The sequence below is a fragment of the Loxodonta africana genome, chromosome 8, assembly GCF_030014295.1.
Source record: "Loxodonta africana isolate mLoxAfr1 chromosome 8, mLoxAfr1.hap2, whole genome shotgun sequence".
Classification (NCBI taxonomy): domain Eukaryota; kingdom Metazoa; phylum Chordata; class Mammalia; order Proboscidea; family Elephantidae; genus Loxodonta; species Loxodonta africana.
The window spans coordinates 9,388,755-9,404,422 of record NC_087349.1 but is presented as its reverse complement, the minus strand read 5'-3'; the positions used below and the strand labels follow the sequence as shown (position 1 = coordinate 9,404,422).

Here is a 15,668-nt window from a genome sequence, read left to right as displayed (position 1 = left end):
TTAAACAGTCACTTCAGTACTAATATGAGCTAATCCTGTTCTCTGCTGGACTTTACCTCACAAAGTCGCCAGGAGGCACAAAGGAGAGGATGTTAGAACCAAATTGTAAACCATATGCAAAAAACATTATTCCTCCCGTCTACAAAGAAATGGCACGCATCTTCCCCTTTCATTGCTTATAGATCTTAGGTTTCTGCTTTGCTGCTGCTAAAAACAAAGGGGGAGGAGGGTATTACTTGGGGTTCTATCATATACTCTAATGAGGTCCCTTTAGTCTCAGCCTACACTGTTAAAACTACATGTTGGCACTAGCGAGAGTTAAAATTTCTGCTATTAGTTATTTACATGTTTTTCCCCCTCAACTATTGAACACAAGAACATAGTTTCTCCTTAGTCCTTCCATTTTGTGCTTCATTACCACATAACTAGGGCATGACTCTGAGGCATCCAAAATCACCCTATCTGTCCCCTTTCATTTATCTTACATACAATCAACAGACATTTGTTTATAAACCTCAGACGACAGTAAGCCCAAAGAATCATTCTTTCAAAGATAGAACACTGAAGGGTTAGGCACTTCTCAGAGCTTCCACCCCACAGACACTAAAATTAATTCAGAAGTTTTAGACACTTTCCAGACCTGAGTTCTTTTCAACCTTTGAACCAAATGTGCATAACCCATGCCCCAGGAATTCCACTTCTGGGTTTGTACTCGTGTACATGAGTACAAAGCGTCCTGTGTAAGGATGTTCATTTCAGCACTGTTTGTAAAAAAAAAAAAAAAAAAATGACCATCAGCAGGGGAATGGATAATAAATTGTGGTATATTCAGAAGTTGGAATACGGGATAGCAATTAAACTGAATGAACTAGATTTGTACGTGTTAACGTACACATACATATACCTTACAATTATAATTCTGAATAAAAAAGACAAGATGCTGAACATTACATACAGTTTATCATACTACTTTACAGATGAAAAAACAAAAATACTGGCTGTTATTATGGATACACATAGCTGTAGAGAAAGCATAAAAATACGGAATGCATATACCACAAATTCATCACAGTGGCTGCTTCACAGGAAGGAGGAGACAGGATCCGAAGGGTGTCTGGGAGAATGGGACCAATAAGCAGAACCTAAATTTGTGTGCACTTGTGTTTGTAGGGTATGGGGCAAACATGACAGAAAATTAACATCTGTCCACTGTAGTCGACCAAACACAAGTATTTAATACATTATTTGTTTTACTTTTCCATATAAATATTTTGAATTTGCTAAATAAAAAAGTTAAAAAAAAAGGAAACTGAACAAATCTGCCTTTTGAATAGTGTGCTCAGGAAAGTAGGCTCAGGACAAGCCACCTTAGAGGGTAACTGAGTAAATGTAACACTTTTTTGGTTAACTTCGTATTGGCATACAATACACATAAAGAAAAATATATATGGATAAGGGATCTCAGGTCTAATGTACTTCAAATCTTATTAGGTTGGTAAAACATTTGCAAATAACAACAGTTTTGTTTCTTCCTTTCTAATCTTTGCTTTTTATGTCTTTGCCTTGTTCTGCATTGGCTAGGATATTCAATACCACGTTGAACAAATGTGGTGGTAGCAGGCATTTTTGTCTTGTTTTCAATTTTAATGAGAGTATACCATTAAGTAGCTATTTTTGGCAGTTAGCTTTTGTAGGTATCCTTTACAAAATTTAAGGAGATTCTCTTTTATTCCAAGTTTACAGAGAGATTTTTCTAATCACACAAAAAAGTGCTGCATGTTAATCGATGTCTTTTTTTTAACTGTATCTAGAGTTGCTCATAGTGTTTCTCCTTTATCTGCTAATCAGAACTGCACTGATTTTCTAAAAATTACTGCCACATTCCTGGGATAACTACTACTCTTTTAACATATCTACAGTACTGGATTCAGTTTGCCAATATTTTCTTAAGGATTTCTGCAAATATGTCCACAAATGAAATTAACCTTTAATTTTGTCATCAAATAATCTTTGTCTGGTTTTAGAACCAAGATATACAAACACCATAAACTAGGGTAAGAACTGTTCTCTCTTACTTTTCTTAAAAACTGTAAAGTTTGTATGTGACTAGAATTCTATGTTCCTTAAATGTTTTACAGAATTTGTGCCTGTAAAACTAGGCACGAGTTTGCATAGGTTATTTCTTCAACGGACACAGGTGTGTTCAACTTTTCAGCTTGTTTCTGATTCAGTTAGGAAGCATTCTTCCGGTCAGTAACTGACTCGAAGCTTCCTAATTTTTTCCTTCTATATAAAGCTGTTCATTGTACTCAATTTTAAAAATCTCTACTGTACAGTAGCAATGGTATCTTTCTCTTTTCTTCTGTTATTTCCACCTTCTCTTTCTCTTTCATTCTTGCTAGATTAAAGTCTTTTCAAACAGTCATCATTTATTCTGCTGATACTGCTGTAATTTTGGTTTCTATTTCAGTTCTTTTTCCTCTTTTCACATTCTTTTAGTTGATGCTTTTGTACTTTTTCTAACTTTTTAAGATGCTTAGCTCACCGATTTTCAGTTTTTGTTTTGTAATACTTAAGTTTTACAGGTCTACATTTCCTTTAAGCACTGTTTTATCTGTACCCCACAAGTTGTGTTATGTAGTATTTTCGTTATTTATGCAGTTCTAAATATTTTCTAATTTCCATTAGAATTCTTCTCTGATGAATGAGTTATTTATATGTGTCTTCAAATTTCCAAAAATGTGGTTTTCTATTACTGCCACTCATTTCTCCTTTAATTACATTATGGCCAAAGAAAAAGGCCTGTGTTTGTGTAGATTCCCTTTGTTGCTGAAAATATGGTCAAATTTTTAAGTGTTCTGTATGTTCTTCAAAAGAACATGTATTATTTTACCGGTGGGCGCAGGACACATAAGTCTAGTATATCAAAACTGACACGTGCTGTTTAAATCTTCCACAATCCTACCCATGCTGTCTGCTTGATCTGTCAACTACTGGAGTGAGTGTGTTGAAATCTCCCACCATGAAAGTATACATAAGCAGCCTCAGCCGCTACTTGTTTTCTTTTTTTGGCATTGTTGTAAACGTATCTATCACACAACTTTTGCCAATTCAACGGTGATGGCAAAACAGCACTGATTAAGGGTAGGGTTGCACAGCCGTTTACTTTAATTGCTGTCAATAAGTTGTATACCTGTAAAAAGTTGAATTATTACTGAGTTTTGAGAGTTCTTTGCATCTTCTGGATACATGTCCTTGATCAGGTATGTGCTTTGCAAAGACTATCTCCCTGTCTGTGGCTTATCTTTTTCTTTCCTTAATATTGTCTTTCCAAGAACAGAAGTTTTTAATTGTGATGAAGTCCAATTTACCAATTTGTTCATTATGGATTGTGCCTTTTGTGTCACATCTAAGAAATCTTTGCCGAATGCCAGGTCACAAAGGTTTTCCTCTACAAGTTTTATAGTTTTAGGTTCAGTTCTTAACTTTTCATTCCTTCTATCTGTGCTCAATTTTCTTCCTAGAGTAAACCTTTTTGAGTAGTTCCTTCAACCAGAGCCTGTGAAAAGTAAACTTCTTGTCTGGAAAGGTCTTTATTTTGCCTTCATTCATAGTGTAGCTAGCCAGCTAAACTCAAGAGCTTAGCTGAGATTTACAAGCATCTCTCAGCACTTTGAGTATATTGTTCCACTGTCTTCTGGCTTCTGCAGCTGCTATAGAGAAATTTTTTTGTAATTTAATTGTAATTCTTTTGATAATTTTTTTTTCCTGAGTGCTTTCAGAACAATCTTCTTTGATTTATTATGTCTAGTAAGAGTAGATTCAAACTTCAAATTTACGCAACTGAAGGCTTGTGCTTTCAGAATCTTTAGATCCATGTCTTTCACAAACGCTAGCCATCATTCTTCAGAGTTTTGCCTCTACTCCTTTCTTCTCTTATCTCTGGAACTCCTTCTAGGCATACAATGAACCTGCTCATCCCATTCTTCATGCCTCTTAGCCTTTCTCTTATATTTTCCACATCTCTCTTTCCTTGCTTTCCAGAGTTCATTAATTCTCCCTTCAGTTGGGTTTCATCTACTTTTTACTTCATCCGTTGAGTTTTAAAAATAAACAGTATTATATTGGAACTAGTTTGGCCTTTTGAGATTTTATTTAAATTGTTATCTTGCTACTGCCTCAATCAGTTATCAGTAGGTTCATTAGTATTTTTGTTTCTAGTGACAACTGTTCCTCTGAACTTTCTATTTTTCCTTCACTCTATGTTGTCTGAATTTTCTAATTCTATTATGAAATTCAAACACAGAAAATTTGAAGAAATGGTACAATGAACATCCAAATTCTCTACTTACTCTAAAATTCATATTATTCTTCTATACTTCCTGTCTTGCTTTCTCTCTCCATTTTGTTTTCTGTTATATCATTTGAAAGTAAGTTCCAAATTAATTTATTGTGACAGAAGTCAGAATGCTAGCTACTCTTGAGGGTGGGTAGTAAATAGGAGAGAGCACAGCAGAACCCCCTCAAGTGCTAGTAGATGTGTGCACTTTACTGTAAGTTATAGCTTAAAAAAAAAGAGGAAAAAGAAAAAGTCACATGCATCATGACACTTTACCCCCCAAACAGTTAAGCATGTATTTCCTAAGAGCTAGGACATTCTCCTAAATAATCATATTAACATTATCACGCTCAGGAAAATGAACAATTCTATAATAATAGCTGATATTCAATCTGTATTTAAAATTTCCCAAGTCCTTCTTGAGACTATGTTGGCATCTCCTGCCTGGAGGGAGATGAGAGGGTGGAGGGGATTGGAAGCTGGCAAAATGGACACGAAAAGAGAGAGTGGAGGGAGAGAGTGGGCTGTCTCATTAGGGGGAGAGTAACTGGGAATGTGTAGCAAGGTGTATATAGGTTTTTGTGTGAGAGACTGACTTGATTTGTAAACTTTCACTTAAAGCACAATAAAAATTATTAAAAAAAAAAAAAATTCCCAAGTCCTAACTAAGAAATGCCATCTATAGCTCTTCCTCATCCCTCTCAGATCTGAGTTCCAATTAACCTTTCTGGGGCAATATCAGAAACTCTGGTGGCGTCGTGGTTAAGTGCGACGGCTGCTAACCAAAAGGTCGGCAGTTCGAATCCACCAGGTGCTCCTTGGGAAACTCTGTGGGGCAGTTCTACTCTGTCCTTACGGGGTTGCTATGAGTCGGAATGGACTCGACGGCACTGGGTTTGGTTTGGGGCAATATCTGGAAAACTTACTGTGTAGTAATTCCCTATCTTAAAATGGGAAAAATAATTTTCATTTCATTCTACTCAAGAAAGAGGGAAAACTGAATTTTTTAAATAAATGTATTAATAACTTTAATAACTCCCTATTATTCCGCATCATAGATAATCGAGTTCATTTTATTACAACCAACTCTTGACTGTTCATGGAAGAAAAGGGCAGAAGAGTATCGATAAATGTATCTCTGATAATAAACACCTACTTAACCCAGATTTCCTAAGTAACATCAAAGCTACAGGCTCATGGTTGGCAACTTCATTAATTTTCCAGTCTAATCTCTAATGTAGTAATTCTTAAATTTTGGGAGTATGACGCCTTTATAATAAATTTTATTTTTAAGGCAAAAAAGAATTTTTGGAACCCTGAATGACAGGCTTATACTTTTAATTTCTGTAGTCTGAGAAAAAAAAAAGTTAAAAACTACTTTGACTTCAGTTGTATTTGTAAATGAATTTTTTTTTATATCAAAAGCAACTGTATACATTTAAAAAGTAATGATGTATACTGATACATGATTTATTAAATCAACTGATAATGCTTATTGTACCTGGGGATTACAGACTCTCCACAGTATTCTCTTCTAATGGTGGAATTAACGATCAACAACCAAAAGTTATGGAGACAGAGGAAATAAATACCAAGCACACACAAAGTTCAACATCTGATAATAAATCAGCACAGGGATTTCTTAAGGCTAAAGAATGAATCTTACCTGGCACACAAGAGACAATAAGCAAGCTCAAGTCTTGAAACTGATTCTGAACTAGTATTTAGACTTGAGTATGGTTCAAGTTTGGCAGATAGGTTCAAATGTCAAATCTGACGATAAGTGTGTTCCAGGAACACAGGCACTAAATAACTATGTCTTTTTCATTCTTGTTTGCAATGAATGCTTCTATTTGTATAATTTCTGAGTATAAGTGATAACATATCTCATTTTCAAAGACTGTTCATTAAAAAAAAGGAAAACAGCAAAATGATGATGTTAAAAGTTGACTCACCACTGTTCTCTGTTTGTTGGGCAGGAAGACTCTAACGATAGGTTTTTGTGGTGACTTGGGGTTGGTCCGTGACACATCTGTGGGATTTTGAAAAACTGAAAGAGATGAAGGTAGCACTGAAAGGCTAGAGGAGGAAGAAGATGTAACGGTGTCCGTTGATGCAGAGCTAGAAACAGAAAAATCAGTTCCGTTCCCCAGGGATTCCAATAGCTGCTGTTCTCTTTGTTGGAGGGCATCTAGCTTGCTGGTGTATTCTTCATAGGCCTACAAAATAAAGCAGACTTACACTGAATCTGGACTCTGTTCTGACAGTAGCAAAAAGAAATATGAAATTTCAAGATTTGATTATAACCTCTTTATAATCCAGCTAATAGAGTTTCAATTTACAAGTACAAAATAAGTGCAGGAGATATCTATATATAGGAATACTTTTACCTTTAAATCAATAAATCTTTTGTTACAAAATACCACATGACATTGAAAAGCTGACATACATACAGATGTACATATACTCAAATTACAATTTACCTCCCAAACCACGTGCCTAAAGTAGATAAAATACTAAACTACATCAAAGATAAGTGGCCCCCCATTAAAATTTTATTTTATTATGGAAAAGATGTAAGCATATAAGTTCCATACCACGCATATAAACACCACACACTTAAAGATGAGTACTAGAAAAAGGAGAATCTGACCAAGGGCTGGGATGTCTGAGTGAAATCTGTCAAAAAACAAGACCCAGGTGCACAGTCCAGATCTCACCATTACCACCAAAATCTCCTTAACTGGGCTTGGAAGATGTGTCACTGCCATCCTAATTCTGAAATAGCTGTCAGTGAAAACACTTCATTCTTCTCACTGTGGGTCTCTGATGACCTCCTGCCCTTCAAATACTGCTTAGAGAATACAATTTTATTTGAAAAGTGGCTCACACCTTGTAGTCAAGAAATTCTGGGGCCATTATCTACCAGAGTATCATTCCAGAAGTTATCTCACTGAGGCCATGGAGTTAAATGCCCATATATCAAATTCTAAAAGTAAGAAGAATCCTGAACAGAGTGATATGGAAATAAAGAGATGGGATGAACTGGACCATACATGTCCATGGTCCACTATTTCTCCCCACCACCCCAAATAAATTCAATACTACAAACATTTATGAAAGGCTGCGAAGGAGAAATAGGGGGGAAAGGAGCTTGTTATCGGGCTGTGCAGAATCAGATGGATGTATTTTTATTGTGTAAGCGCTAAACAGGAGCAATAAACAAAGAACCTTCTTGATGCAAGGTGAGGATGAAAGAGGAGGGAGCCCTTGAAGGCTGGCATTTAGAAAATGGAGGTTGTGGGGAGAAGAGCCCTGTGTGCACGAGAAATTCTGTGGCAAAGTGAAGAAGGAGGGAAAATTCAATACACGGAGGAACAACTACAGACTGGTATAGCTGGATCTCATGTGCAGCAGGAAAATCAATAAATGCCCATGGAATTTAAGTGAAGAACAGGTACATAATAAATACTAAGGCTGGAAAGAGGGAAAGGGGCCAGATTGTAGCAAGTGAGCATACCATGCTCTGAAGTCAACTCCATTCTCTTGGAAGAGAGAACATCAAAGGCACAGAAGCCTGAAAGGGAAATCCCACGTTCATAATGGCCCTAGGCCCTGCTCGGCTAGGTCTCACCACATGATTGTGGGGGGGTGGGGGGTGGGGAAGAAAGGGAAAGAGTAAAATCAGCTATTGAGCTAGATCACATCAAAATGGCCTCTCTTTCTTTACAATCTACTGGTTGCCCTGCCTGACCCAGGAATGTCTCATAGTAGATCTGGGCTTTATAAACCAATCAGGTCAAAATTTCCTCAGATGTATTTCTATTTAGCTTTTCATTACAAGGGTTAATTAAGGGTACTTTTTTCAACCAGATCCATTTACTTAGCCTTCAATCACTCAGTAAATATGTACGGAGTATAAATATGCCTGGCACTGTTTGGGGCTCAGAGCACAAAAATAAATCAGACCAACACAATTTCTACCCCTTGGAGATTACATACATGCAGCCTAGCACGTGAAGGCTCCTTCTTGGGTAGATCAAACCTTACTGACTTACTGTCATCCAGCAAAGTCCACTTTCTATACAAAGTTAGCCCCGGGAAAAGTCATGAATGAACACAACACATTTTCCAAATATCATTTCCTTATCAAAATGTTAGGCTTAAGTTTTGAAAATATATGGTTCCCTCAATTATGGATTACAAAATATTATTTCACCACTTTTATCAATAAATAGCACTTCCTTTAGTTAAATACAAAAACCCCTGCTTCCTCCACTTCTCCTCATCCTCAGGAATGTGATCTACCGAGGCACTTGCCTACCTGGTTTGCACCTGGCTTGGCCCAGTATCCGTGCTGCCCTTAATGTGGGTACTGATGGCACCTTCATTCCTCCTGCCTCATAGTTCTCGAAACCTTGCATCTCTACCTTTAGGACCCAGAGACAGCTACCTCTCTCTTCTTTGCAAAAAGTTTCAAGAGATCAGACTGCAATTTGGAACCTCCCACATCCCTGCACTCACACACCTATCCCACCTTCTTAAATTTCCATCTCACTCCCACAGTAATCTGCTCATGGTCAGCGTTAACCCCTCAACCAGCTTCTCGTACATGAGCCTTTGCTGTCTTTCTACCCCTACTCTGTGGCTCACCATCTCAACAGTGCCACTGGAAGCATCTTAGACTCCCTGGCTAATACTTGTTCTTTTACCAACTACATTCCCAAATCCCCATTTGGGGTAAACCTTTATTCCATTCTTTCTCTCGGGTTACCACACATTGCTGGGAAAAAAATAATAAAAGGAGGTCAATTGGTGCCATTGCCAATTCACGAAACTTAGCCTTACCTAGATCTTCACTTTACTGCCTGTTTAACTGACTTTTAGCATCATTTCATATTCTTCACAATACTTATTCCAAACCTGTTCTTCTCTTCTCTGGCTCCTAACTTCATCTCCCAACAACCTTTAATTCACTCTGAAAATAATATTCCCCTCAAATTTATTCTGAGGATCAAAGTCATCAAACAAAAGATTTCTCTACTTCTTTACCTAACGAGTTCCTCATATCCTTTCCCATCCCTTTTCCACTCTAGCACCAGGTATTGAGGCCTCTTCTATGGTGGCTTGGGCCCATCATTATCCCTATTTTCTCTTTTATCTTCCAACTTTCCCTCTTCCTCTGTTTTTGTACCAAATGAATGTAAGCAAGTCACTCCTACATGTATGCACACCACCACCACCAACAAAATTCCTTTGACCCTTCAAGATGGTGCAGATACCAGATACCACTTCTTCAGGAGGCAATTTTCCAAAACCTCATCCCTTCTTGTCCAAATCTTGCTATTTTTCAGTTTAATTCTAATCTCTGCTTGTTAAGATCAAAGAGGTACCCTTTACCTTCACCTCCTTCACAGCATGCATCACACTTTTCTTTATATGGCTCAACTTTACCATCTGGGAAATAATTTCACAAGGATTAAGTAGGACAATTATTTCGGAGCCTAGCACATAGCAAAAGCCCAATAAATACTTTTATTAGTAGTAGTAGGTAGTAGGAGTAGTGATAGAAGTAGTACCAGTAATTCTTATTGTGATTACTACTGCTATTACTTAGCTGAGCTCTTGACATGACTCATACTATAAACTGGTTGAGGATACAGGTCACAACGTCCTTATTTTTGAGTTTGAAGCTCCAGTAATCAAGACAGTGGTACTGGCTAAGGACAGACATACAGAACAGTGAAGCAGAATTAAGGGTCCGGAAATAAACCCTTCCAGTTACGGTCAACTGATTTTCAACAATGGTGCCAAGATAATTTAATGGGAGAAAGAAAGTCTTTTTAACAAATGGTGCTGCAGTAACTGGATATCCACATGGAAGAAAATGAAGCTGGACTCCTCCTACCCAACACCACATAGAAAAATTAACTCAAAATGGATCATATACCTAAAAGTAAGAGTTAAAGCTATACAACTTTTTGAAGAAAACACAGGAATAAATCTTTGAGTCCTTGGATTTGGCAGTGGTTTCTTAGATATGACACTAAAAGCACAAGTAATCAGTGAAAAACTAGACAAACTGGACTTCATCAAATTAAAATTTTTGTGCTTCAAAGGACACTATCAAAAAATTGAAAAAGACAACTCACAGAATAGAAGGACATATCTGCAAATCATATATCCCATAAGGGTCTAGTATCCAGAATATACAAACAACTGTAACAACTCAGTAATAAAAAGACAAACAGCACACTTTAAATCCTGAACCAAAACTATCTTCTGAAGTCATCTTTTCACTAAATAGCAGGTTAGCTCATAAAGTAAAGAATATCACCCTTGAGTACTGTACTCTTTTCAATAAATCATCTATACGAGGCCAAATGGTTGACAATTACTTTAAAGCATAGATGAGAAGGTTGGGGGCTTTCTGGCGGCGGGGGGGGCGGGGGGCGGATGGTGAGACTAGGTTAATGGGAACGAAGCAAATGGAATGACAATGTTTACACAATACAAAGATGGTAACCAGCATCACTGAACAATATGTGTACAAATTGTTGACTGGGAGCCTATTCTGCTGTGTACATTCTCACTAAAAATACAATAAAAATTATATATAAAAAGAAAAAATAATAAAAATGGTAAAAAAAAAAAAAAGTGCAAATATCTTAATTAAAAAAAGGGCAAAGGATTTGAATAGACATTTCTCCAAAGATATACAGATGGCTAATATGTACATAGAAAAGATGCTCGACATCATTAATCATTAGGAAAATGCAAACCAAAAGCACAACGAGATACCACTTCACATCTACTAGGATGGCTATCATCACAAAGACAGTAACAATTATTAAGAAGGATACAGAGAAACTGAAACCCTCACACACTGCTGGTGAGAATGTAAAACGGTACAGTCACTTTAAAAAGTCTGGCAGTTCCTCAAACAGCTGAAACATAAAGTTACTATGCTGTTGTCGTTAGGTGCCCGTTGAGGTGGTTCTGACTCACAGTGACCCTATGTACAACAGAATGAAACACTGCCCGGTCCTGCGCCATCCTCACAATGGCAGCTATACTTCAGCCCACTGTTGCAGCCACTGTGTCAGTCCATCTTGTTGAAGGTCTCCCTCTTTTTTGCTGACCTTCTACTCTGCCAAGGCTGATGTCCTTCTCCAGGGACTGGTCCCTTCTGATGTCCAAAGTATGTAAGATGAAGTCTCCCCAGTGAGCATTCTGGCTGTACTTTTTCCAAGACAGATTTGTTTGTTCTTCTGGCAGTTCATCATATATTCAATATTCTTTACCAACACCACAATTCAAAGGCATCGATTCTTCTTCAGTCTTCCTTATTCATCGTCTAGCTTTCACACATGCGTATGAGGCGAATGAAAACACCACGGCTTGGGTCAGGTGCACCTTGGTCCTTAAAGTGACATCTTTGATTTTTAACACTTTAAAGAGATTTTTGCAGCAGATTTGCCCAATGCAATATATATAGTTATTATACAACCCAGCAGTTCCGTTCCTAGGCATATAACCATAAAGCACTATCCCTTCCCATCTGGGCTCCAGCATATCAGGTCCAAAAGGAAGAATTTCCTAGAAAAGGATCTAGCATTGTATCCTTCACACAGAAGGCATTCAACTACATGTTGGATGAATGAATACAGAAAAACAGAGAAAATTAAGAATCTCTGGGGAATGGCTTTTCAGAGCAAACTGGTATTTTCTTCTTCTGGATAATGATAGAAAAAAAAAAGGAACCAAAGTTTGAGGAGGCAAATTTAAAATTCCTTATTTAGAGTACTACAGCCTGTTTCATCATAATTACTATCAAGGGAATCAACAGAATATTCATTATTATTCATCTGTCGGTAGGAGAAAACCTAGAGCAACTTAAAAGCGAGTTTTCTACTAAAATAGTGAGAAAAAGAAAAAGGAGAAGATTTCTGATGGTGACAGAAGTGATTTCTCTGTCTTGCTGTAAGGAAAAGACTCAAGCACGGAGAGGTCAAGACCTGCCCAGTGTCTGACAGCTTTGAGCGGTAGAGCCAGCCTTGGAATAACGGACCTCCATGCTTCTTGTTATGTGAACCTGCTGCTGTAGAGTCGATTCCAACTCACAGCGACCCTATAGGACAGAGCAGAACTGCCCCACAGCACTTCCAAGAAGCAGCTGACGGATTTGAACGGCTGACCATTTGGTTAGCAGCCGAGCTCTTAACCACTGTGCCACCAGCGCTTCATTTGTTCTTGCAACTTGTTATTGCATGTTTCTACTTCTTATAGTCAAAAGCAACTGTAATTTTTACAGAAATTCTGGATTTACCCTCTAATTTTTCTCATCTTTAGTATTTTCCAACTGTTTTTATCCTGCTTTCTGGAAGATTTCCTCAACTTTATCTTCCAACATTTATGTTTATTTATTCATCACACACGTACATACATATGTACACACATGTATGTGTATACATATACCTATATATATTTTAAATTCCACCTACAGTATTTTTAACTTCCAAGAGCTCTTTCTTGTTCTCTTGTTGCGTTTTGCCTTTTCAGTACAAACATGAGACAAGAGCGAGTGCTATATTTTCTTTTATCTTCAGTGTTAATTATAGTTATTTTCAAGTTTTCTTCTGTGCTCTTCACTCTTTGAGTTCCTTTGGACTAGCTCTGCTTTTGTCTTCCTTATTAAAAGCTTTCCTCAAATACCTGGTTATCTTTAGCCGACCATTCATACATGCGAGTTCAGGACTCTCGAATGCCCACAGAACGGTGGGTCTAAGAAGCTCATCGGCAGGGACCTGGCTTTTCACCCAAGGGCCTGCAGCTAGCTGTGGCTAGAGAGGTCTTTTCTCTTGGGCTAGTCTGTTTCCCCTGGGGAAGAGTCCTGTAATCTCCAGCCAGGCTCTGCTTCATAGTACTTCAAATGGTGGTAAGTGCAATGTTTTAACTCTTTTATATGTTTAATGTCTGTCATTCTCGTCTACCCCCGAACCCCGGCCAGAACAGAAGCTGCTTGAAGGCAGAGACCTTTGTCTGATTTGTTTATTGTTATATCCCCAGGGCCTAGAATAGTGCCACTGTCAGCAGGCTCTCAATAAATATCTGTTGAATGAATGGATGAATGATTTATGAACACTTACTGTGCATCAGGAACTATGCTATTTCATAAATATAAATTCAATTCATCCTTTAAGGACCACGTGTGTGATATCATTTTACCAACGAGCTGAGGTACAGGAAGGTTAGGTGGCCTGTCTGTGGAAACCAAGGCAGAGTTGGGATCCAAGGGCAGGGTCTGTGTGCCTCCACAGTTCAGCTTAACCACTACACTGCACTACCCTCTACAGCGTCTCCTGCTTCACCATGTGCTAATCCTGAAACCTATGAGGTATGGACTGCTGTGTACTGTCCAAGTATGACTTTTTCATACAGTTGGTTCAATTCTGGATGTCTCATTTTGAAAAGGAACTGACCAAACATATCTAATAAAAGGTCTACAAATCATGTCACCAAGAATGGCTGAAGGAATTAGATTTAGCCTGAATGAGAAGAGCTGTTTGGGAGTGCAGTGGAGAGAAGCAATGGCAGGATAAAGGCGTAACAGCAGTGATCAAGAGCGCAGACTTCTGAGTTAGATATATGCATTTTCCCCCTTATTAGCTGTGCAGCCTTCAGCAAGTTACTCAACCTCTCTTTCTTCACCAGTAAAGCAGGGATAACAGAAACACCTAGTACCTGTGTCTAGCTCTGAGGTAACTGCCACAATTAAATAATAAATGCATTTAATACTGTGCCAGGTACAGAATCAGCTCAGAGGTTTGTTGTTGCTATTTGAAAGTTGCTGCTTTTAATGCCCCTCAGCCTTCAGACAGCACAAGGCCTGAAGTCTTGTGTGTGGAGGGCACTGAATCACTGCTAGAGTGAGACATGGCTGCTAAATCAAGTGTCTTACTTCTGAGGATAGGGAAGTCTCCCAAGACTCAGAAAACGTTGGCAGAAAAATGGCTGGTTATATTGTCTAATTCTGATTAACAAAGAATTACTATTTTCACTAGAAGTATTTGTCTCTGAATGACTCCTCTGCTTGCTCTCCTGAAACACATAAATAAAAGATGTCCTGGGACATTACAAAGTACTCTCCCTAGTGCTCACAGATGCGAATTCCAGTCCCAGCAACGATATTAACTGGCAGTGGGATCTGGGGTAATCCGTATGAAGGAGAGGAGAAAGAACAGAACCGTTCATTAGCTGTTATTTCCAAGTTTACATCAGAAACACAAACCTATGTTCTCAAGAAATACTGAGGATTTAACCTGCCCTTTAAGGAGTAACAAGGTTAGTAATTTAGAAATGTAGGAGTATGTCAATCTCTGCCTACAAATTGCTCACAAACGGTCACGTGATCCCATGAACGGAGAGCGATCTCCTTGTTCGACCCATGGTTACACCGGCACCAGCTTTCACAGAGAAAAGTGGTGGAGTGGAGTGCGGAGTCGTGGGGACTGTGAGCCCGACTGCCTGGATTCTGTAACAGCTCGTGAGTGGTGCAGCCCCGAGTGACTTACATAAGGAAACTCATGCCAAGGAAGTTTCTCTTGTGATTACAACAGTAACTACGTAACAGGATTAAGAACAATGACTAACCCTATAAATTTACAATCATGCTCAGGGCTTGATACAGTCCTCAAAGCACTATTAAACAGTAAAGCTAAGCAATGCTGGGCTATTTAAAGATTGCAAATTTTACCTATAAGGAAGCAGAAACCAATTTGGGGGAGGGGAGCTCATTCTGGAAAAAAAGAGGCTTTACAAATCCCGTTTTCAATATGGTAACTAGTTTGCTGACCTCCAAAACATGCTTTCTCTCTGTTCTAAAATTTTTTTTTTTTTTAATTCAGAGTAACATTTTGAAGTTTATATAAAGACTTCCCTCTTTATTTGACATTTTCCAAATGACAAAAGTAATACATGTTATTTTGACAAGTGAAACAAAATAATATTAAGAAGTATAATAATGGCAAAGGTAATTCTCTCTTCCCTTGTCTATTTCTAATCCCAGCCATAAGATAATCAGGATAACCAAAATTCTCAGTACAAATGCTGTTAATAAATTCACTTTTTTTTTGTTTTCAAAATTACCACTGACATGGCCCTCAGAAGCTCACCTCCAGATAGATTGATGGTGGGTTGTGCTCCCCCCCAAACTTGTCCAGCAGGGCCTCTATGTGCTCCTGTGTCAACTGGATCATCTGCTTGATGTTCCACACCTAGGAAAGAGTTTAAAAAAGAATTTAAATAAAATCACGTAGGATGTGAATTA

The 15,668-nt window shown here is 38.1% G+C and overlaps 1 protein-coding gene across 4 annotated transcripts in view; it reads right to left on the bottom strand.

The window, feature by feature from the left end:
* BRAF (B-Raf proto-oncogene, serine/threonine kinase) overlaps positions 1-15,668 on the bottom strand; it is a 144,693-nt gene that overhangs the window by 71,750 nt on the left and 57,275 nt on the right. For 3 of the 4 annotated variants that reach the window (XM_064289637.1, XM_064289634.1, XM_064289635.1), the window contains exons 2-3: positions 15,514-15,615; positions 6,295-6,558 (exon numbers count right to left, since the gene is read on the bottom strand). In XM_064289637.1, the coding sequence (XP_064145707.1) occupies positions 6,295-6,558; positions 15,514-15,615 (366 nt within the window). Of the gene's footprint in view, positions 1-640; positions 761-6,294; positions 6,559-15,513; positions 15,616-15,668 lie in introns of those variants that run through there. The other variant, XM_064289636.1, reaches the window with a different exon arrangement.